The 24,207-nt window shown below is 34.7% G+C and overlaps 1 protein-coding gene across 4 annotated transcripts; it reads right to left on the bottom strand.

Annotated features, from left to right (window-relative positions):
* Positions 1 to 354: 354 nt before the first annotated feature.
* On the bottom strand, positions 355 to 18,498 carry LOC144978063 (uncharacterized). Of its 4 annotated transcripts, none has more exons than XM_078923576.1 (8): positions 18,322 to 18,498; positions 16,320 to 16,429; positions 15,689 to 15,906; positions 13,755 to 13,916; positions 12,201 to 12,303; positions 10,633 to 10,744; positions 5,141 to 5,257; positions 355 to 2,757 (listed from the first exon to the last, which is right to left on the bottom strand). In XM_078923576.1, the coding sequence occupies exons 2-8, from the start codon at positions 16,394 to 16,396 to the stop codon at positions 796 to 798; spliced, it is 2,751 nt and encodes a 916-aa protein (XP_078779702.1). In that variant the 5' UTR covers positions 16,397 to 16,429; positions 18,322 to 18,498; the 3' UTR covers positions 355 to 795. The 4 variants fall into 4 exon arrangements, with proteins under 4 accessions (XP_078779702.1, XP_078779703.1, XP_078779701.1 ...); XM_078923577.1 differs by lacking the exon at positions 18,322 to 18,498 and adding an exon at positions 18,136 to 18,319; XM_078923575.1 differs by lacking the exon at positions 18,322 to 18,498 and adding an exon at positions 18,142 to 18,276 and having other exon boundaries at positions 689 to 2,757.
* Positions 18,499 to 24,207: the final 5,709 nt, after the last annotated feature.

The raw sequence follows: 24,207 nt of genomic DNA, 5'->3' as shown, positions 1-24,207 counted from the left end.
ATAGTCCCAACGGTTGTAACCTTTAAGCGCTTTGACACCTCGGTATATAGCTTTATATAAGACTCATTATTATTATTATTAGTTATCTAGAAATAGAAAAAAAAAATTTTTTAAATACCAAGTTTGGCTAAAAAGCAGCATATTAAAATTCTCTACAAAAATTTGCAAAGTTGATTGCCCCCCCCCCCCCCCCCCCCCCACCCTTTCCCCCCAAACCTTTTTTTTTAACTCACTCAACCCTAGATTTTTTTTGCTACTTTACAAAACTGGAAGAAAAAAATGTATTAAAAATGAGCATGTACATAGATAGTTTTATTCAACTACCATTAACATGCAAAAACTAAAAACATTAACTTTGAATCTACGCCTATAATTTGTCTCATAAAAATGTAATAAATTATCGGCATGGAGTAAAAGTAACTCGGGTAAACTAGGGATATAGTCGGTGTTAGGGTTGAGTGAGTTAAGCAAGTCAATCTGGTCTTCTGTGTTTAATTTTTTACTCTTTCAGACGTTTGCTGTCAAATGTTCTGGATGGAATTTGTTCATATGAGACGTATAATTCCGTTTGTCATTGAAACCTTTCTCACATTTTTTACTCTTTCAGACGTTTGCTGTCAAATGTTCTGGATGGAATTTGTTCATATGAGACGTATAATTCCGTTTGTCATTGAAACCTTTCTCACATTTTTTACTCTTTCAGATGTTAGCTGTCAAATATTCTGGATGGAATTTGTTCATATGAGACGTATAAATCCGTTTGTCATTGAAACTTTTCTCACATTTTTTACTCTTTCAGACGTTTGCTGTCAAATGTTCTGGATGGAATTTGTTCATATGAGACGTATAATTCCGTTTGTCATTGAAACCTTTCTCACATTTCTCACAGGGATATCTTTTCTCCCTTGAGTGAGTCCATAAATGGGCTTTACAGGAAGACTTCTGAGAAAAGGCGAATCCACAAATGGAACATTTAAACGGTTTCACTCCAGAATGGGTGGTAGCAATATGACGAACCTGGTTAGGCTTATTATTAAATTCCTTCCCACAAATGTGGCAACCGTACGTTTTCAATGGAGTTGGACTGTGTTTCAATCTGCGGTGAAAGTTCAAACCGACCATACTAGCGTATAACCTGCCACAAATTTCGCAGCGCAACGCATTCTTATCCTTGTGTAAGAGTTTGTGCGTGTAATATTTATACGATGTATAAAACGACTCACCACATATCTCGCAGCTGAATGGTTTTTTACTTAGATGGACAGTTTTCATATGCAACTCCAATTCCTCAAAGGAGGGGAAAAGCACACCATCATTACATATAGGGCAATGATTGAGCTCTGTGTTGTGTGTTGATAACACGTGTAATGCATACGGAATCGTGTTGACAAACTGCAATTTACAAAGAGAGCATTTGTATGGTTTATCCTCGTGTACTAAATTACAACCCTGAGACTGAACATGCCTAGAGTTATGCCTTTTGATATGGATTTTAGCAGCAGTGGAGGATCTAAACGATTTGCCGCATTGTGAACAAGAAAAGGTCCTAGCACAAACGTGGCTCTTTTCATGCATGGCTAACTCTCGTGGTGATTTAAAGCCTCTTTTACAAGTTGAACATGCATGGGGATATAATTCACTATGCATGATCATTTGATGAGATTTTAGAGAAATGTTTTGGGAATACACCTTATGACATATTCCACACTTGTACGGCTTGCTCCCACTGTGCATAATCAGATGTCGTTTCATATTAATTTGGCTGATCTTTTTTCCACAAATTGGACATTCCACAGGTCCCTTAATGTGAATTAATCGTCTATGAGTCAGCATTCTCGTTCGGGTTTTAAAAGTCTTCCCACAGATATCACATATAAACTTTCTATCAGTTACATGACTATTCATGTGTCTTCTAAGAAGATCCTTTGCCATAAATTCCTTGTCGCATACCGTGCACTTTTGAGGTCCATTCTTGTCAAATTCTTCATGTCGTCTCATGTGCTGACGAAGAATAGCTCTACTTGTGTACTGTTTGTGACATATTTCACATTTTTCGGTAGGTCCATCCTCACCGTGAAGTTTAAGATGCTGTATAAATTTCTTTTTACATTTAAAGGTATCCCCACAAATAGAACACAGTTCAGATTGATGCTCGCTAAAATGAATCAAATCCATGTGTTGAGAAAGCCCGTGTTTAAAGAAAAATTCTCGGTCACACAGTTTACATTGATGCAGGCGTTTAATCGTTTTCCTTGTTTCATGCCTTTTCATGTGTAGTTGCCAGGAGTATCTGTATCGTAATTCTTGACCACACATATGGCAAACGTACGTTTGATTTTCAAGACTGTTCATTAAATGTCTCCTCAAACTCAATTCGGTTTTAAATCGCTTGCCACAAAACTCGCAAATATATGACTCATTATCACTATTGAGACAATCAAAGTACGTCTCTAACTCTGACCTGTTCTTAACTCTCTCGTTTAACCCTTTCACACAAGTATTATTTTTGTCAGCAGTTTCATCTTCACAAACATCAGCTGATTCATCGGGATGCGCAGAGTCATTCAAAGTCATCTTAGTCTTGGCAAGGGCTGAAGACTCATTCGTTCCAGCTTGGTGAGAGGAGCTGTGCTTCTTCTTTCTAATCCTCTTCCTTGCTGTCCTACGTGTGGATGGGCCATCCATTTCTGCAGCTTGCATAGAATTGTTTTCATTAACTTCTGAACCTTGACTTGCAAAATGTTCATTTTCATATTCCTGTAAATGACAGAAACAGACATTAACAAAAATAGAGAAAAAAAAAAAAAAAAAAAAAAAAAACAAACCAAAAAACAACTCCTAACTGTCAGCGATATTTCTATATCTCCATGTTGATATCCTTATAATAAAATGATCCAACTGACCCCGATGAGAGCTAATCATAACTCTGAACTTGAATGTTGTTTCTGATTGTCATAATGATACAGTGGAACCTCCTGATTACGACACCTCCTGATAACGACATTGACTCGTGGTCCCGATTTTTTTTCTATTTAAGATCAGTAAAAAAAAAACCTCCAAATAACGACGCACTTTTTGATAAAACCTCCGAATAACGACATCATTTTGGCGATTTTCAGCACTTTTTGTAGATATCTGATACTAAAGATACCGAGTATGGGTACTCAAAGTTTATAAAAACGATTCCTGCTTGAACTAATGAGAACGCAGCTTTTGAAACCAATGAGAACGCAGCTTTTGAAACCAATGAGAACGCAGCTTTTTTTGACGAATCTTGGCTGATATGCATTAATAAAAACCAAGGTATAAATGTAAGTGTAAGCAAGTAAACACAAAATCTTGGAAAATGTGATATTATGTGGTGATAGAAGTAGTAGTAGTAGTAGTAGTAGTAGTAGTAGTAGTAGTAGTAGTAGTAGTAGTAGTAGTAGTAGTAGTAGTAGTAGCAGTAGAGTAGTAGAGTAGTAGTAGTAGTTTTTGTGGGAGGAGGAAGAGGATGAGGAATTTTATCTAACTCACAGTGACAGCGTCCGAATTACCTGTTTTTGTTTGTTTTAAAGGGTTTTACAGCGCTTGTGACACATCTATGTCATATCAGCGCCAGTAAAAAGGAAGAAAATTGGAGAGCAAAAAACATTCTAGATTTACAATTGAAATGACATAAGAAAAAGTAAGACAAAGGGGAATGGTTTAAATAGGGAACAAATGTAGATTCCATGAGCACACTATCAGTGTACTCAGTTCAGATCACCTAAACGTCTCAATCAGACACACGCACAAGAACCCTCTAAGTCTAAGAGGAATACACTACAATGATTTGTACTCGTGTTTTATCCATGTTAATAAAAACTGGTCCCGCAGGCCTTACCACGCCCACTTTGTCCACCATTTTGGAAACCTTTCACCAAATACACACAACCTCCGGTGTAACGACAAATCTTGTGTTTTTCGTTATCGAGTTCCACTGTAATAGTGTGTGATATCATAATGTTTTTTTAATCATAACTTTGAAACACGTTCAGTTATCAGGGGGTCGATAGCTCAGTTTGGTAGAGCACTCGCTTCAACGCAAAGGTACAAGATCAATCCTGGGTTGTGTCGAGATTTTTATTTTTCTGCCCCCCCCCCCTCCCACCCAGCAGAGATGTGTGTTAATTTGTGAAAATTACTTGCGATAGACTAGCGTCCAGCCAAGGATGCAGAATTGTTGTCCCTTACCTATAGATACGGTAAATCAGCCATGGCCAATTGTCGAATGACTACTATTATCGTTTTTTTTCACTTACCAGGGCCAACTAAAAATAGGAATTTGATACAGAAAGAGGAGATTGGGGGGGGGGGGGGGGGGGGGGGGAGGGGGGGGGAGTATACAATTCAAATAATAGATTTTATTTTTTTTCAGATTTTATGAGGACATTGGCAGCAGCTATGTGACTATAACAGCTTCAAAAAAAAGAAAAAAATACTAAACACAAGATCTCTACTGCATTACAACCAAACATAAGAGGAAAAAACTCCCAATCGAATAATCATTTTAATAATAATCTTATTTATAAATTCCCATTGTATCGTCAACGAAAGAGTGATAATGGAGAGTCTTTGGATGGGAACAATCTGAAGCCTCTCCAATATCCCTCGTTCGTTAGTATTTTCCCGATCCCAGACTTCAGGCAGACCCCACCGTTCTCTAATTTTCCATTGTATCTGTCACTGATACAACCGTTACACTCCATTGGGTTTTCTAGCTTATCTCTCATTTATTTATAATCCCTGTCAAAATTTAATATGCATCTGCTTAGTTAAATAATGATTGTATGCCTAAATCTATTCTGCTTAGTAATAATGATTGTATGCCTAAATCTATTTTTGTTTTAAAACATTAAGTATTTCAGAGACAACTTTATACTATACAATTATCACTTCAGAACTGAATTTGTTTTTCTTTTGATGAAATTCATTTTCTACACATTTATATTTTTTCTCTTGATACACACGAAAAAAGTGTCTATGAATACATGTCAGACAAAGCAGATAGAAAAATACAAGAAAAAAAACATCCCAAAAAAAATCAGCCTGCTTCGATATTTTTTTCGTTCACCACTTCCTGCTCCCTAATGGATCGCTTTTATTATTTTTATACCTCATTAGCATCCTCGTGTCCTCTGACTGAGATGTTCTGCTCAAAGTCCAAATCCCCAGCATTTTCCACAGGCCCATCGGCATTCGTCCCCGAGTCGTATATTTCAACGCTGTAGACCTGAGAGAATTTAATACAAAAAAACCAACTTATTTCTACAGCGCACAATCCAGTTCAAATTCGAAACAAATTAAAACTAATCTTGTTTGTTTGTTTGTTTTTAGGTGTTTAACGGCGCTTTCGACACTATTTAGGTCATTTAAGCGCCTGTTTCTGTCTTTTATCAATTTTTATCGGCCTTGAGGGGCCATAGCTGCTCAAAACGTGTACTGTTGTAATAAAATTTTTATAAAATCATTTTGAAGTTCTTGACTAAAACCAAATAAAATATTATAATTATACTTAAACATAAAATTAGATGTATGGGTACCATGTAGTCCTTCAGATCCATTAGGCCCTTGAGCCGGAGTTTATCCTGGTTTCTATAACATGTTTGCTACCCTTTGGATAAGATGCTCGTCTATTGCAAAATACTTTCTGCCAGATCTAACAGATGCAGCTACCCAATCACTGCTGGGTGAAAAGGGGGGTCAGAAAGAAATCTCTACTGCACCCGGGATCCAGCTCAGTCCCTTTGATTGTGAAGCGAGTGCTCTACCAACTGAGCTATATGGACCTCCAGTGGACACCATGATTGTTAATAATTAATATGGAATAAGAGAGCAGTTTAGCGAAATTATATCACTTTTTAGAGACAAAAAACAAAGGTCTGATCCTCAATTCAAAAAGTTGATTGGATTGAAAAAAGGACCCTATCACATCCTACTTTTTCATGATGACTAAAAGTTAGAACATGAATTTTTAATACAATGATGACTAAAAGTTAGAACATGAATTTTTAATACAATGATGACTAAAAGTTAGAACATGAATTTTTAATACAATGATGACTAAAAGTTAGAACATGAATCTTTAATACAATGATGACTAAAAGTTAGAACATGAATTTTTAATACAACGATGACTAAAAGTTAGAACATGAATTTTTCATACAATGATGACTAAAAGTTGGAACATGAATTTTTAATACAACGATGACTAAAAGTTAGAACATGAATTTTTCATACAATGATGACTAAAAGTTGGAACATGAATTTTTAATACAACGATGACTAAAAGTTAGAACATGAATCTTTAATACAATGATGACTAAAAGTTGGAACATGAATCTTTAATACAATGATGACTAAAAGTTAGAACATGAATCTTTAATACAATGATGACTAAAAGTTAGAACATGAATCTTTAATACAATGATGACTAAAAGTTAGAACATGAATCTTTAATACAATGATGACTAAAAGTTAGAACATGAATCTTTAATACAATGATGACTAAAAGTTAGAACATGAATCTTTAATACAATGACGACTAAAAGTTAGAACATGAATCTTTAATACAATGACGACTAAAAGTTAGAACATGAATCTTTAATACAATGACGACTAATAGTTAGAACATGAATCTTTAATACAACGATGACTAAAAGTTAGAACATGAATCTTTAATACAATGACGACTAAAAGTTAGAACATGAATCTTTAATACAATGACGACTAAAAGTTAGAACATGAATCTTTAATACAACGATGACTAAAAGTTAGAACATGAATCTTTAATACAATGATGACTAAAAGTTAGAACATGAATCTTTAATACAACGATGACTAAAAGTTAGAACATGAATCTTTAATACAATGACGACTAAAAGTTAGAACATGAATCTTTAATACAATGACGACTAATAGTTAGAACATGAATCTTTAATACAACGATGACTAAAAGTTAGAACATGAATCTTTAATACAATGACGACTAAAAGTTAGAACATGAATCTTTAATACAATGACGACTAAAAGTTAGAACATGAATCTTTAATACAATGACGACTAAAAGTTAGAACATGAATTCTTTAATACAATGACGACTAAAAGTTAGAACATGAATCTTTAATACAATGACGACTAAAAGTTAGAACATGAATCTTTAATACAATGATGACTAAAAGTTAGAACATGAATTTTAATACAATGAGACTAAAAGTTAGAACATGAATCTTTAATACAATGATGACTAAAAGTTAGAACAATGAATTTTTAATACAATGACGACTAAAAGTTAGAACATGAATCTTTAATACAATGACGACTAAAAGTTAGAACATGAATCTTTAATACAATGAGACTAAAAGTTAGAACATGAATTTTTAATACAATGACGACTAAAAGTTAGAACATGAATCTTTAATACAATGACGACTAAAAGTTAGAACAGAATCTTTAATACAATGACGACTAAAAGTTAGAACATGAATTTTAATACAATGACGACTAAAAGTTAGAACATGAATCTTTAATACAATGATGACTAAAAGTTAGAACATGAATCTTTAATACAATGACGACTAAAAGTTAGAACATGAATCTTTAATACAATGAGACTAAAAGTTAGAACATGAATCTTTAATACAATGAGACTAAAAGTTAGAACATGAATCTTTAATACAATGAGACTAAAAGTTAGAACATGATCTTTAATACAATGAGACTAAAAGTTAGAACATGATTTTTAATACAATGAGACAAAAGTTAGAACATGAATCTTTAATACAACGATACTAAAAGTTAGAACATGAATCTTTAATACAATGACGACTAAAAGTTAGAACATGAATCTTTAATACAATGACGACTAAAGTTAGAACATGAATCTTTAATACAATGAGACTAAAAGTTAGAACATGAATCTTTAATACAATGAGACTAAAAGTTAGAACATGAATCTTTAATACAATGACGACTAAAAGTTAGAACATGAATCTTTAATACAATGAGACTAAAAGTTAGAACATGAATCTTTAATACAATGAGACTAAAGTTAGAACATGAATCTTTAATACAATGAGACTAAAAGTTAGAACATGAATCTTTAATACAATGATGACTAAAAGTTAGAACATGAATCTTTAATACAATGAGACTAAAAGTTAGAACATGAATCTTTAATACAATGACGACTAAAGTTAGAACATGAATCTTTAATACAATGAGACTAAAGTTAGAACATGAATCTTTAATACAATGACGACTAAAAGTTAGAGAACATAATCTTTAAATACAATGACGACTAAAAGTTAGAACATGAATCTTTAATACAATGACGACTAAAAGTTAGAACATGAATCTTTAATACAATGAGACTAAAAGTTAGAACATGAATTTTAATACAATGACGACTAAAAGTTAGAACATGAATCTTTAATACAATGAGACTAAAAGTTAGAACATGAATCTTTAATACAATGATGACTAAAAGTTAGAACATGAATCTTTAATACAATGAGACTAAAAGTTAGAACATGAATCTTTAATACAATGAGACTAAAAGTTAGAACATGAATCTTTAATACAATGACGACTAAAAGTTAGAACATGAATCTTTAATACAATGACTAAAAGTTAGAACATGAATCTTTAATACACGACTAAAAGTTAGAACATGAATCTTTAATACAATGACGACTAAAAGTTAGAACATGAATCTTTAATACAATGACGACTAAAAGTTAGAACATGAATCTTTAATACAATGACGACTAAAAGTTAGAACATGAATCTTTAATACAATGAGACTAAAAGTTAGAACATGAATCTTTAATACAATGATGACTAAAAGTTAGAACATGAATCTTTAATACAAGTGAACTAAAAGTTAGAACATGAATCTTTAATACAATGAGACTAAAAGTTAGAACATGAATCTTTAATACAATGATGACTAAAAGTTAGAACATGAATCTTTAATACAATGATGACTAAAAGTTAGAACATGAATCTTTAATACAATGATGACTAAAAGTTAGAACATGAATCTTTAATACAATGATGACTAAAAGTTAGAACATGAATCTTTAATACAATGATGACTAAAAGTTAGAACATGAATCTTTAATACAATGACTAAAAGTTAGACATGAATCTTTAATACAATGACGACTAAAAGTTAGAACATGAATCTTTAATACAATGAGACTAAAAGTTAGAACATGAATCTTTAATACAATGAGACTAAAAGTTAGAACATGAATCTTAATACAATGACATAAAAGAAGTAATGAATCTTTAATACAATGAGACTAAAAGTTAGAACATGAATCTTTAATACAATGATGACTAAAAGTTAGAACATGAATCTTTAATACAATGATGACTAAAAGTTAGAACATGAATCTTTAATACAATGATGACTAAAAGTTAGAACATGAATCTTTAATACAATGATGACTAAAAGTTAGAACATGAATCTTTAATACAATGAGACTAAAAGTTAGAACATGAATCTTTAATACAATGACGACTAAAAGTTAGAACATGAATCTTTAATACAATGATCGACTAAAAGTTAGAACATGAATCTTTAATACAATGATGACTAAAGTAGCTTTAGAAACATGAATCTTTAATACAATGACGACTAAAAGTTAGAACATGAATCTTTAATACAATGACGACTAAAAGTTAGAACATGAATCTTTAATACAATGAGACTAAAAGTTAGAACATGAATCTTTAATACAATGATGACTAAAAGTTAGAACATGAATCTTTAATACAAGATGACTAAAAGTTAGAACATGAATCTTTAATACAATGATGACTAAAAGTTAGAACATGAATCTTTAATACAATGACGACTAAAAGTTAGAACATGAATCTTTAATACAATGATGACTAAAAGTTAGAACATGAATCTTTAATACAATGACGACTAAAAGTTAGAACATGAATCTTTAATACAATGACGACTAAAAGTTAGAACATGAATTTTTAATACAATGATGACTAAAAGTTAGAACATGAATCTTTAATACAACGATGACTAAAAGTTAGAACATGAATCTTTAATACAACGATGACTAAAAGTTAGAACATGAATCTTTAATACAACGATGACTAAAAGTTAGAACATGAATCTTTAATACAACGATGACTAAAAGTTAGAACATGAATCTTTAATACAATGATGACTAAAAGTTAGAACATGAATCTTTAATACGACTAAAGTTAGACATGAATCTTATACAATGATGACTAAAAGTTAGAACATGAATCTTTAATACAACGATGACTAAAAGTTAGAACATGAATCTTTAATACAATGATGACTAAAAGTTAGAACATGAATCTTTAATACAATCTTCATCAAAAATATATTTCGGAACTCTTGTAGGGTTTTTTGCTCTTTTTCAATTTTTTTTCTACGTTTTAATTCCAGTGATAACTCAGCTGGGAAAGCAGCTGTGTAGCAAGAAAAAGAAATGCTTATGATCCTTTTTTTTTTTATACATCTGTCCACTCAACATTGATTAGGGAGCTGGGTCTATCGGATCTGATGGAAAGTACTTTGTGATCAAAATTTGTAATTCATGATTTTACCTCTTTTCCATTCATCAAAATGTGAATCAATTCTTGAACTTTATCCACTTCTTTTTTTATATCTGGTAAATTCATAGAGTCAGTCCTCAGATACAGCAAATCCACGTTGATTCTGCATAGAAAAGATAGACATAACATTGAATTATAGCAACTGAGCACCAAGTGTGTATGAAAGGTGCCAGACAAAGCAAAAGAGAGAAAAATACAGAAAAAAAAAACCATCCCAAAAAATCAGTCGACCTCAACTGGGGATCGACCAGTAACCAGAAGGTCTGATGTTCAATCCCAAGTCCAAGAAGTCTGATTTTTTTGGGATGTTTTTTTTTCTCTCTTGCTTTATCTTACACCAGTGCCTGCTCCCTCAGCTGTCAAAAATCAAAGAGTTTTGAGAATTTTTTAAGCACCCCCCCCCCCTCACCCTCCGCATTCTGTAAATGATGATTTGAAGCAATGAACATTGTATTAATATAAAATCATTCCCTTTTCCATAGCAGAGATCTGTCGTGAATGGATTTCTACATCTGGTTCACGATAGGTAAAAATCAAAGAGTATACAACAATATCATTGGCAAAAAAGTAAAGAAAATGTCTCCACCAAAGTAGGCTTCTCCATATATGCAGAGGACATATATCATCATCATTGCCTTTTTCACCCTGGGTCAGGGTATAGGCCACAGACAAACAGTTTCCATCCTTCTCTATCCTGAGCTAACTTTTTTTATCTCATTCCAGGTCTTACCACTTCTCTGTATATCAGCTTCTTTAATTCTTCTCCATGTTCCTCGTGGCCTTCCCCTTGATCTCCTGCCTTGAGGGTTCCAGTCCAATACTTTCTTTGTTATAGTGGAGTCATTCTTTCTAAGGGTGTGTCCAATCCACCTCCATCGCCTTCTTCCTATTTCCTCTCCCACTGGTTTCTGCTGTGTTCTTTTCCATACTTCTTCATTTTTTATTCTATCCATCCATTTTATCCATATTATTAGGCATCATATTTCTAATCCATGAATCCAGGCATCATGCGAATTGTCTGGGTGTGTTCATCCGGTAATACAAACACAGTCAACACTTGACTAATTTCAATCAATAATCCATTATGAGTATCGTAGTTAGAGAGAGAATGGGATTTCGTTTTTATCCCCATAGTGACGTCACAAACTCACAGGCAGAAATAACACACAATGTTCGTGAATGGAACTCACAGGGACACCCAATAGGTTACCTAGCATGAAAACAATTCACAACAACAACTCAATAGCCAAACAACAACATACTGGAACACATTGAAACACAATAAATATGTTCCCACAGATCATATGTGACCCCTCGGCTCAAAACGGTATTAAGTCGGGATGATTAAGAGACTGAAAACTGAATTTGGAGCCAGAAATATCATGCTTAAGTTGAGTTTATATGCTTTATAGAGGAGAAGAAATGTTATATTTTACTGTGGTATATACCAACGTTTCCTATATTTGACCAGTTTAACTATAATTTGACTTTTTAGCATCTGGTCCATCCCTACTTAATACCATTTTGAGACGTTGGGTCACATATAATTAAATTCGAACCTTGCAAGCCGCTGCAGCTGTTGAAAAGTTTCATACAAATAAAGATATTCCTGCACCAGTATCGTCACTTCCCATTCTTGAAAAGGTCTCTGTATCCTCAAAACTGAAATAAATGATATAATCTCATATGTTTTGTTCTTTTTTGTTTTTACAGCGTTTGCAACACATTAAAGTCATATCAGTGCCAGTAAAAAGGAAGAAAATGAGATGGTAAAAAGTTATAGAATTACAATTAAAGCACCCTAGAAAATACAAAGGGGAATTGGTTCAAATAGGGAACAGATGTAGATTCCAAGAGAACATATCAAAGTACTACTTAGTTTGAGATAAGATAAAATTCTCATCCAGACACAAGCACAGGTCCCCACTAAGAGGAACACACTCAAATGTTTACAAATCATATATAACATGTAAACTAAACAATACAATGCATAACAGAAAGATGATTTACAAGACAAAAACTAGCATCTCTCAAAACTCTAACTATACATTTGACTGTTTCCCTCACAGCTAGGGTATCCGGCCAGTGCCTGGACAAAACCAAGTAATCTCATTCAAATACAATGACAGAAAGCATGTTGGAAAACATATAGGGGGATAGAAGACTCAGTAAGTGCAGGTACTCGGTGGATGGCGTCGACTGCATAGCATCCCCCTATGGCCAGACAGAGCTGTCGTATCAGTAAGGTCGTGGGTTCGAGCCCCCATTGCTGCAAAATGTTTATTCTCTTTTGTCTTCTGGCACTTTTCTATTCACTTCCTTTTCTGTTATTAGTTAGTAAAGCACTGCTTCAAATACAGGTGTCATTCCCATTGAAGTGGAGAAGATTTTTTTTCGGACCCATGTCCATCCAGAAAAGATTGGGCAGCTGGATCTGTTAGATCTGGTGGAAAGTACTTCATGATATATTAGTTCCCTATCCAAAGGGTAGCAAGCAATTGCCATTGTCCATTTAATGCTATAGAAATCGGGATATACCCTGGCTCCACTGGCCTTATAATCTAAAGGACAAGTTTTATTTTTTACTTAAGAAAGAGTTTAGATCTATGTCTAATTCTGAATTGATGTAAAGGGCAAAAGAAAGGAAAATATATGAATTGACTATTCTATAATAATAATAATAATAATAATAATAATAATAATAATAATAATAATAATAATAATAATAATAATAATAATAATAATAATAATAATAATAATAATACTTTATTGCATCCCAGAAAGGAAATATTTTGTATAGGCGTGTTATAATTTACACAGTAAGATAAATAGATAATGGAAATATGATGTATATATATATAAACAAGGAGCAGTTCCACAACCAGAGCCGCGCTTAAAATATGAATAATTTCAACACTGTAAAATAGTTGTCACTATAAATTGAAAATTGAAAAGAATGCAAAACAAATAAATAAATTAATTAATATTTACATTATATATAACTATAAAAGTTCATGGTTACACATAGTTTTGAGTGTTGGTCCGTTTTACTTCCAGATGGCAATATTGTGAGCTTCTTAGCCTCGCGCATTCTATCTATAGATAAAACCTACCCGGCCGGTTGGTGTTCTCTGTTTCAGTCTCCATGGGTGAGTTGGGAATCTCGATGACATCCGTGGTTGTCTCATGTGGTTGGGACGACTCATTATCGTTGCTTTCAACATTTCTGTTAACATTGGCACTATTTGAGGCAATACGTCCTTTTTGGGCTTTGGCTTCAAATGAAACATCAAACACATAAATAAATAAATAGAAGAAAAAAAAAAAGAGAGAAATAAAAAAAAAAAAAAAAAAAAATAAGATTTGGGTATAAAATTGAGTCAGAAGAATAAATGTCTTTGGCTTAAAATAAAATAGAGAAATTTTTTTTTTTTAATTTGGGTATAAATGGAGTCAGAAGAATAAAATTCTTTGGCTTAAAATAAAATGGAGAAAATTTAAATAAATATTTGGGTATAAAATTGAGTCAGAAGAATAAAGGTGTTTGGCTTAAAAACGTTTCACACCATTCATGTCACTGAGAATGAACAAAGCAATGAGTTGGCAAGATGTTTTCTGATACTGTAAGATCACTTTGATTCATTTGACGAATACCAAAAATGAAATGACTATGCCATGCCTCGCACAAAGGAATGTTTATTTCTGCAATATCCTTAGGAAAAATGAATATACCAAAAATGAAATGACTATGCCATGCCTCGCACAAAGGAATGTTTATTTCTGCAATATCCTTAGGAAAAATGAATATACCAAAAATGAAATGACTATGCCATGCCTCGCACAAAGGAATGTTTATTTCTGCAATATCCTTAGGAAAAATGAATATACCAAAAATGAAATGACTATGCCATGCCTCGCACAAAGGAATGCTTTTTTCTGCATTTTCTTTAGGAAAAATGAATATAGACATGGATACTTGGACGTGACCAAAAAGAGTTTTAAATCGGATTTGATTCAATCGTTTGTCCACTGCAATTAACTAGAGTTACACGGACAGACGGTGTCGGTCAATGAGGTTCAGATTACAGACTCATTCATAAATCCTTTATATATTGTAATGGCCTGTTCCAAAAATAAGTGTTCGGATCTGGAAAAAAGAATTTCTAGATGACAAAATGAAAATGCTAAGTAAAAGGAAATTTTAGTTTTTCAAATATTTAAAGAAACAATATTCATTTTCTCCAGTAATATATATATATATATATATATATATATATATATATATATATATATATATATATATATATATATATATATATACACACTTATCCCCAAAAGTCATATGTATGACTGAAAATTCAATTTTCTGTTTCGTGATAAAGTAGTCCTTCAGAGCCATTAGGCCCATAGAGCCAGAGTGTATCCTGGCTTCTACAGCATGACATAAGGCGCTAGTCAATCACAAAGTATTTTTGCACCAGCTCTAACAGACCCAGCTACCCATTCACTACGGGGTGAACAGGGGGGGGGGGGGGGGAAAGAGAGGGTTCAGAAAAAAAAAAAATCAACTGCACCCGGGATCCATCTCAGTCCCTTTGATTGTGAAGGGAGTGCTCTACCGACAGACATATCGGGACCCCCTTTTCCTGATAAAACCGACATGATACTAATACTGATTAGCGGTGATGGATCGCAAATTAGGACAGCTAAATACAACAACAAACACTAATGATATACTTAGGGATGATAATAAAAAACACATTTATATTATAAAAACTTCATTAAGATTCTTGGGCTTTTCAACTTAAAATATATATATATTTTTTTTATTGGATACTTAATTCCCTTACTTTACGGAATCAATTAAAAACCTGATATCTTGTGAGTAGATGTATTATAGTCTAGAATTTTTTTTTCTAATTAAAAAAAAAAAGAAACAGAAAAACAAAAACAAAAATAAACAAAGGCACCAAAACAGGGTTCATTCAGTGAATGATTTAAATAAAACAGAAATAATGACTGAATGGAATTTATTTAAATAACTCACTGCATCTATTATAGAATTCTGGAAATATGGATGGCACCGCAGTTTCTCGAAGTATTCGACGATGAATTCCATTACTGGGAGGGGGACGATAATCTTCAGGACAAAAATGATCACTGCATATTCTAGATGAGGCGCTTGGTAACCAGAGATTTCCATCATTATCCAATCGCCGTACCCGCTTTGCCCATTTTCTTTGAAGCGCAGGATCCTGAGGAAATCTGCAAAAGAAATTCAATTCAGATGAGACAATTAATTATTTAGGAATGGTAGCCAAAAGAAAACAAAATTTTGTGACCGTTTGAAACCAAACCTTTCTGTCCTACGATTTCTATTTTGAAAATGACGTTTTTTCTAATCGTGTGTGTAAAATGTAATGTCTATTGCTGTGTAAGTCATTGAAATTGCTGTGTTTTATTTCTAATTGTATTTCTTTATTTAACTTAAGAAAGTAAAACGCCTAAAGTCTGATTAAATTGGGGTAAGGTGCTATACAAATGCCAATTTATTATATTATTATTATTATTATTATTTGAGATTACCACTTCAGGGAATTGATGATGATGATGATGATGATGATGATGATGATGATGATGATGATGACTAAGAAAAGGAATCCAAAACAGCAACATACCTATGGAAACCGTAAGCTTGGAGTGTTTCTCTTGACCTACGATTCCTACATCCAACAACAACGCATGAATAAGGCATCTTAGGTAGTAGAAATTCACACAACTGCTTTCTCTGCAAAATAATTTAAAAATTCTCTTGTCTAGTCATATTCCATAACAAAATATAGCAGGGAGGTAAACAAAGATAACATGTGACATTAAATCATTTGTTATTACTGAAATGTTTGAACTACTTTGTAACAAACAATACTTATTTAAAGTTCTTGAATGGAACCCATGGGGCAAGAGGAAACGGGTTGTCCAAAACAGACTAAAACTGCTCAAAGCGCTTTACAAAGGGTCCTGACAAACAGCAACACGTAACATGCAGAACGAGACACGATGCCTGTTAGGCAATATTACAATTTTTTCGACAGAGACAACGCTATCGACGGCCAGGTACTCATTTTACACCTGAGTACAGTGAGATAATGTGAGTAAAGAGCCTTTTCCAAAGACTCAACTATGCGCCGAGCGAGGCTCGAACCCAGGACCTTCCGATCCAAAAGCGACTGTCATACCAATAGACCACATAGCCTCATGTGTGAGAAGCATGAAAATGATGAGAAAAATAGGGTATGGAGAAGTGCCAGATAAAAAGGGGGTGAAAACTAATTCAGATAAATGAGTGGAACAGGCACTTTTGTTTGATAATAACAGAAAATGAAGTGAGTAGAAAAGTGCCAGAAGACAATAGAGAATAAAAATTTCGCTGCGATGGGGGCTCGAACCCATGACCTTACTGATATGACAACTCTGCCTGGCCATAATAGGGATACTCTGCAGTCAACACCATCCACCATTCCGGAGTGTTAAATGTTTTCTTTGGTGGGTTAACACGTAAGGCATGGCTAAAACAGAGAATGGGAGCCACTGGCATAACTGCTAGCCTTTCAAATTTTATACTGTTTGTGAATAGTCTGTAGGTCTGACATCTAAACGCACTTATGGTCCTAGTTTAATATTAATTAACATTGTCGTAATGGACAATATTTTAAGTCATTTTTTGAAATTTCCATGAATTGGGGTTATCAGTCCTGCAATTGTTGAAATGGAAATCTCAAAAAAATAACGCAAAATATTGTCCATGACAACAATGTTAAACTAGGCCCATAATAAGTGTGTTCGGATGTCAGACCTGCATACACGTCGATTAAGTCCAAATATATATCAATAAAAAGCATCATCAGCTTTAAATTCCCTATTTTTGTAATATAGTTTTTATTTCAATCCTTGATTTTTAATTTTTTTTTTTTTTAATTCTGCACTCTGACTCTGAATCGGGATTAGAGACAGCGGACGTGTACTTAATTGCGGGTCTGGATAGCCAAAATAATTTGGGTTTCAAACTGATGGTCTCATTGTTGTAATGGAAATACTCTCACTCAAACCAACGCAAAATGTCGTCCATTAACTATCTACAAAATGTATCAGGCGTTCGCGTTCCATTATCAGACCTGTTGATTGCTAATTTGTGCACCTGGGACATGGGAGACAGTCCATCCACCCGTCATGAGCCGCTTTTTTCTTCCTTGTATCCTATTGATAGATATTTATTATTCTTCACCTTTAAAAGTAAAAGCAAAAGAAACTATAGTCTATAAACATCCACTAAAAGTAAGAACTATCACTAGATAGCTAATAGAGAAAAACTGTCTCAGTCTCAGGTCCTTGAAAGGCTGGAATCAGAGACAACCCAACTCTGTGCGCACCTCACCTTCACCTATGCTTTTAAAAAGGCCGTCGTATTTGAAACCCGAGGTACTCGCTTACACTTACACTTACACTCAGACAAACTCTATCAACCAAATAGCAGACACGCTCGATATTCTTAAGTTTTTATACGAGGGACACCATGAGCGTTCACGGAACATAGATTGTCATTGTACTTTTTGTTTCAAAATGAAAGTAGAGACCAAAGTTGCCCAAGAACCAAAACAACTGAATCAAAGATTTTATACACACAAGCAAGATGGCGTATCCACCAAACCGCCAATGGCCAATGACAGCTCTTGTAAATCGAATGAGGAGTGACGGACAGTTTCTCGCTCTGCGAGGAAATCTTGGGAAAATCGAAATGCTCTCTCTCTCTCTCTCTCTCTCTCTCTCTCTCTCTCTCTCTCTCTCTCTCTCTCTCTCTCTCTCAATGGTAGTGTTGGGTTATTCGATCGCTTTTACTCGATCGACATCCGAGCGCGAAGCCACGAGTCACCGTCCGATCTCAATTCCGGAAGAGCGAGTTGATAAAACGATCATTCGAGTTGACGAGTAGAGACGAGCTTGAGACGATCTTGAGACTTGAGACGAGCTTGAGACGATCTTGAGACTTGAGACGATCACGATCCGAGCGAGTTGAGGGGTAACGAGTAACGAGTGTTTCGAATCATATCAAACGATCACAGTTTGCCATCCGATACCAATCGCCAACGTTTGCACACGGTAGTCTGTGGTTCTTCCACAGCCCTCATTTCTTGTCAGATGTTAGTGTGTCTGGGTGGCAGGGAAATTCGTGTAGGTGTATCACGCGTGTGTGACAAGACTTCATTAAACCTACTAAAGGTTGAATATCACACACACACACACACACACACACACACACACACACACACAGACAGACAGACAGACACTATGGCTATTTCTATGACACACACGCATCCATCTATCAATGAACACTACCCTACAGTAAAGTAAAACGTTAGCTTTGAATATGGAATGTTTCAATGTTAGATGCCTGTGTAATTTGTTAGTTCCCATTATCATCATCATCATCATCATCATCATCATCATCATCATCATCATCATTAGGGGCAGCGTGGCTCAGCGGTTCGGTCTTTGGTTCGCACCCCAAGGGTACCGAGTTCGATCACCCGCCGCTGCACTGTGTGGCCTTGAGCAAGTCACCTCGTCCTAGCTCAATTTGCGGCGCTGCACTGTGGCTGACGCCTGGGTTATTCCAGTCTTCCCTTAGAATAGACCGTAGAGAAAAACCTCCCCTATGGGATGAATAACGGGAATTTTATTTATCATTATTTTTATAATTTATTTATCTTCACCATCATTATCAGCAGGAGCAGCAGCCCAGCATCATCATCACCTTAATAAAATAAATATCAACACATGTTAATGTAATCATCAATCAAAACAGCTCGCAGAATTCACAAATTGCTCCTAAAAGACCTAGGAAAAAAACAAAACAAATACTATTGCTAACTTATCTGAAAAGGAATAGTTTCAAAAGAATCCTAAAATTATTAAAGCTCGGGGGCGTCTTTGATTTCTTTGTCTAATTTATTCCATACTTTTGGGGACCCGACAGAGAAAGATTTTCAGCTAACTATAGTTTATAATATGGGAACATTAATCAGTCGTTTATATTGGAATCGGAGTGGTCAAGCAGGTGTATGAATTCAAAGCTCATTTCCACGGATCAATGAACTTCATAATAATTCAATTTTCCCCCTAGCAGGCCATACAAACCTACATCCATTTCATAAAGTACCAGTCGCCTGTTTCGGGTCTTTTTTGTACTAAAACTCTTAATAGTATCCGTCACTGCTTATAGATAGTTATACATTCACACCTGAGTCGAGTAAAGTAATGTGTGGTAAGTGCCTTACACAAGGACTTAACTTCGGGATCAGAATTTTCCAGGATCACTGTCACCCACTCGACCACTTACAACGCTTAACATCGCTTGATTTATGACAAGAAGAGACACCTTACCGCTGAGCCACAGAACAACTAATAATCACAACATTAAGGATCGCAACAAATGCATGCTTTTAATCTTTTTTTTTAAAAGTACTTCTTCAGAGCTATTGGGCCCGATGAAGCCGGAGTTCAGTCCGGTTTCCATATCGGAAAACTTACGAAAGCAATTGCCCATTAGTCTATCGCAAGGAACTTTCCGCCAGATTTAACAGACTTTGCTTCCCAATCACTACTAGGTAGACAAGGGGTCAGAATATATGTATCTACTTCACCCGGAATCGAGCTCGGTTCCCTTGCATGTTAAGCGAGTGCACTACCTACTGAGCTATTGGGACCCCAAACTTTTAATAGGATGCTAGTAAATCGAAAAGTGCTTTCCGTTGATCTAAAATAGCGTCCACCCAGCTACATACCTACTTCCACTTTAATGGACTGAGCAATAAAAAAAATTAAAAACAAATTGACTGAACTCAGAAACGACGCCGATCCCTATTGTGCGTTCCAAGTTAGGTAATCCCATACATCTTTTAAAAAGACTAAGGATAAAACTACCCCTTCTTCCCATTCCCAAAAAAAGGAAACAAAAACAAACAAAACAAAAAAAAAAAAAAACACCAAAAAAAAAAAACACAACAAAATGAAGAGAAAAAAAAGAAACCAAACAAAGTAACTAAATGTAAATAAAAAAATAGTCTCGGGTTTGGTGTTTGGATGTCAGAAAAGCACCCCCCCCCCCCCCCCCAAAAAAAAAAAAAAAAAACCAAAACAAAAAAAACCCCCAAAACTCAACAAAACAACAACAGCCACAACAACAACAACAGCACACACACACACACAACACACACACACACATACATACATACATACACAAAGAAAAACTAAACAGGAAGTAACAATGTTAAATATTCATATTCCTGCCCAAATTTTAAAGCAACCTAACTAAGCCGAGAGCAGGAAAGGCAACAACCGTAATATCACCTGTTTAAATAAAATTAATAGCAGTAGTAAATAGGCTATAAGATAAAGATTTGAACATGTGTGATGAAAGGTAACCGACAAAGCAAGAAAGCGCGCGCCTCGATGACGACCAGTGACAAATGTGAGGTGGGGGCGGTTATGTAGGTTACACCCGACAACTTTTGGCGCGACATAAATATGAAATATGTCAAGGTGAATATCGCTGTATTCCTTCTCTGATTAGGGGGGGGGGGGGGGGGGGGGGGGGGTTGACGTGCCACCCATCACCAAATCAACAACTGATGCAGTTTTGATGGCGTGTGTGTGTGTGTGTGTGTGTGTGTGTGTGTGCGTGTGTGTGCCTGTGTGTGCGTGCGTGTGTGGGTGTGTGCGTGTGATGCGACGAACGATCATAAAAAAAAATTAATTAAAATAAATAAAATCAAGGCTTCCAAACAGCCAGATTTTTTCTTGGCCAAATAGTCAAATAGAACCTCACATTATCAAACACCACAATCATCCTGACTCCCTTGAAAAACTCATTGATTTTAATTAATAAAACAATCGACTACAGTTGGATAAAACTTATCTTTTCATTTTTTTTTTTTAAATAAAAGATTTTTAAAAAAAAATGAATAATAATAGAAAAACATTTCTTAGTAACCAATTTTGAACTTGGCCATCTGGCAGCCCCCATCATACCCAGCTGCAGTCAAGGCAGCCACAGACATAAGAGAGGGAGGGGACTGTGAAGTTTCCTGTGGCAACCGAGATGCTCGTGTTTTTTTTTTTTCAAACGAATCACTGCTCGATGACGTCACTGACTCGAAACCCGCTCGAAACCGACTCGATTTTAGAGGACTCGATCGAAAAATCGCTCGATTTGATCGTTTCAAACTCGACCCAGCACTACTCAATGGTCACCGCCTAGTGAAAAAAACTCGTGGTGTTTCACATTCGTGTAAAACTAAAGTTTAAATGAATAAGAACATCTATGTTAAACAAATCACATATTATATGTACACTCTTGCTAATATTCCCTTCGATTTTGTACGAGTTATTGCCCTTAACTCTTAGCGTGATTTTTAGATGACTAAAAACAATACTCTTTTTAAAATAGCACGTGAACCGCACTTTATTTTACATTACTCAAATAATTAAGTTTACTCTTTTGGATGTCAGTAACAAACGTATAAAGTTACAAGCAAATGAAACAATATTTGATTGAGTTATTGCCCATTATCGAAGAGTCACTGCATCGTGCAGAATCGAGTTGTTTCACCTTCCGTGTAGAAGTTTATTTTCCTTCAAATTTGGTAACATTGATAGGGACAAATTTGGCCGATTGCAATTTTAAATCGACTTCTTGAAGATCATCCAGAGGTCAATCAAGTTCAAGGTCAGCTATATTAAACATTTAATTACTTGCAAATTACTGGTATTTTATAAAATCATTAAGAACATAAAAACTTTATTATATGTTAAATAGATTATAGGTGCACTTTTTAAAAGATTCCATTCGATTTGTATGAGTTACTGCCTTGATTTGATTTTTAGATGAATAACAATATTCCTCTTTATAAAATAACTTGCAAATCACACTTTATCTTCTAATACTCAAATAATACAGTATACTGTTTTGGATGTCAGTAATAAACAAATAAAGTTAAAAGCATAATACAAATATTTGATTGAGGTATCGCCCATTATGATAGAGTTACTGAACAGTAGAAAAACTCGACTTGTTTCACACTCGTGTGTCAGTTTGTTTTTCTTCAAAGTTAGTAAGATCGATATCCTTGATATCGATTGGAATTTCAATTCGACCACTTGAAGGTCATCCAGAGGTCACTCAAGTTCAAGGATGCTACTTTTAACATTTAATTACTTCTACACTTTTGATAGTTTAAAACATTTTAGAAAAGGAGAAGAAAACGTTATGTTTTGTTGACCAATTCACAGACACAGTTTTGGGGAAATTCCTTTCAATTTGTTTGAGCTATTTATTGCTCTTGATTTGATCTATATGTGAGTATTAATATTACTTTTTCAAAAAAAAATCTTGCGTAAATTGCTTTATTTAATCATGATCAAAGAATAATATTTGGTTAGATGGACGTCAATCACAAGCGTGTAAAATAATAAGTAAAACTAACAATAATATTTGACAGACTTATCATCCTTTAAAGATGTATATTACAGATCGAGTAATTGGATTCACCAGTCTGATGTCACGTCGCCCAGCAACGGCGAGCAGCCTGGTTCTAAACAAAGAAAATGGGTGCGTTATATTCTTCATGCTGGCTAGAACTTTCCATATGTCATGTGATCAGAATGTATAAAAGTCAAAACATGATCAGATTTGTAATTTTTTTCCCTCTGGATACGCTTTTATGCTCGTCGGAGAAATATTTCATAAGGGCGTCTGCCATTGTTCCGATAGTTTAGAGCCAGTTACTGAGTTACCATGCGTCATTACGAAGGAGGTGACGTCATGACTGTTTCTGTGCTGTGTTAAGAACGATAAGCTGACTGAAATTTTCCCCACAGATTGTTTTCTTAGAGATGTAGTGAAAGGAGTCTGTGTACAACTTTTCCAATGATTTTAGAAAGAAATGGCAGATTTGAGATGGGACGGTAGTAACTAAGGTAATTTACATCGAGGTTTTTCTGGTAGGTACTGGTACCGGTGAAGTTCAATTGGTTCAGACACTAAACCATTTTTCATTGAATAATGACTGTTAGGACTGTCCGAATGAGTTCAGGGGCGTGGCTATGATTCCATCAATTGCACGGAATTGGGTAGGAAATGCATTTTTCAACTTAAATACAATCTGACAATTTTCATTTCAATAATTTATTGTCAATTTTAGACCCGAACATTTAATGTAGTACACCAGGGTAATTGTAACTTTCACCTCCACCCCCCCCCCCCCCCCCCACCACCACCCGCCCCCCACCTCTCTCTCTCTCTCTCTCTCCCATTCCTCTCTTTCTCATTTCTCAACCCCTCTCTTTCTCTCTCTCTCTCTCTCTCTCTCCCATTCCTCTCTTTCTCATTTCTCAACCTCTCTCTCTCTCTCTCTCTCTCTCTCTCTCTCTCTCTCCCATTCCTCTCTTTCTCATTTCTCAACCTCTCTCTCTCTCTCTCTCTCTCCTCTTTTTAAATTATCAATTCATGAG

The sequence above is a fragment of the Berghia stephanieae genome, chromosome 8, assembly GCF_034508935.2.
Source record: "Berghia stephanieae isolate SIO BIC M18660-M18661 chromosome 8, UCSD_Bste_1.3, whole genome shotgun sequence".
NCBI lineage: Eukaryota > Metazoa > Mollusca > Gastropoda > Nudibranchia > Aeolidiidae > Berghia > Berghia stephanieae.
Note: the sequence above shows the minus strand (reverse complement) of the source record. Positions and strands in the feature narration are given on the sequence as shown.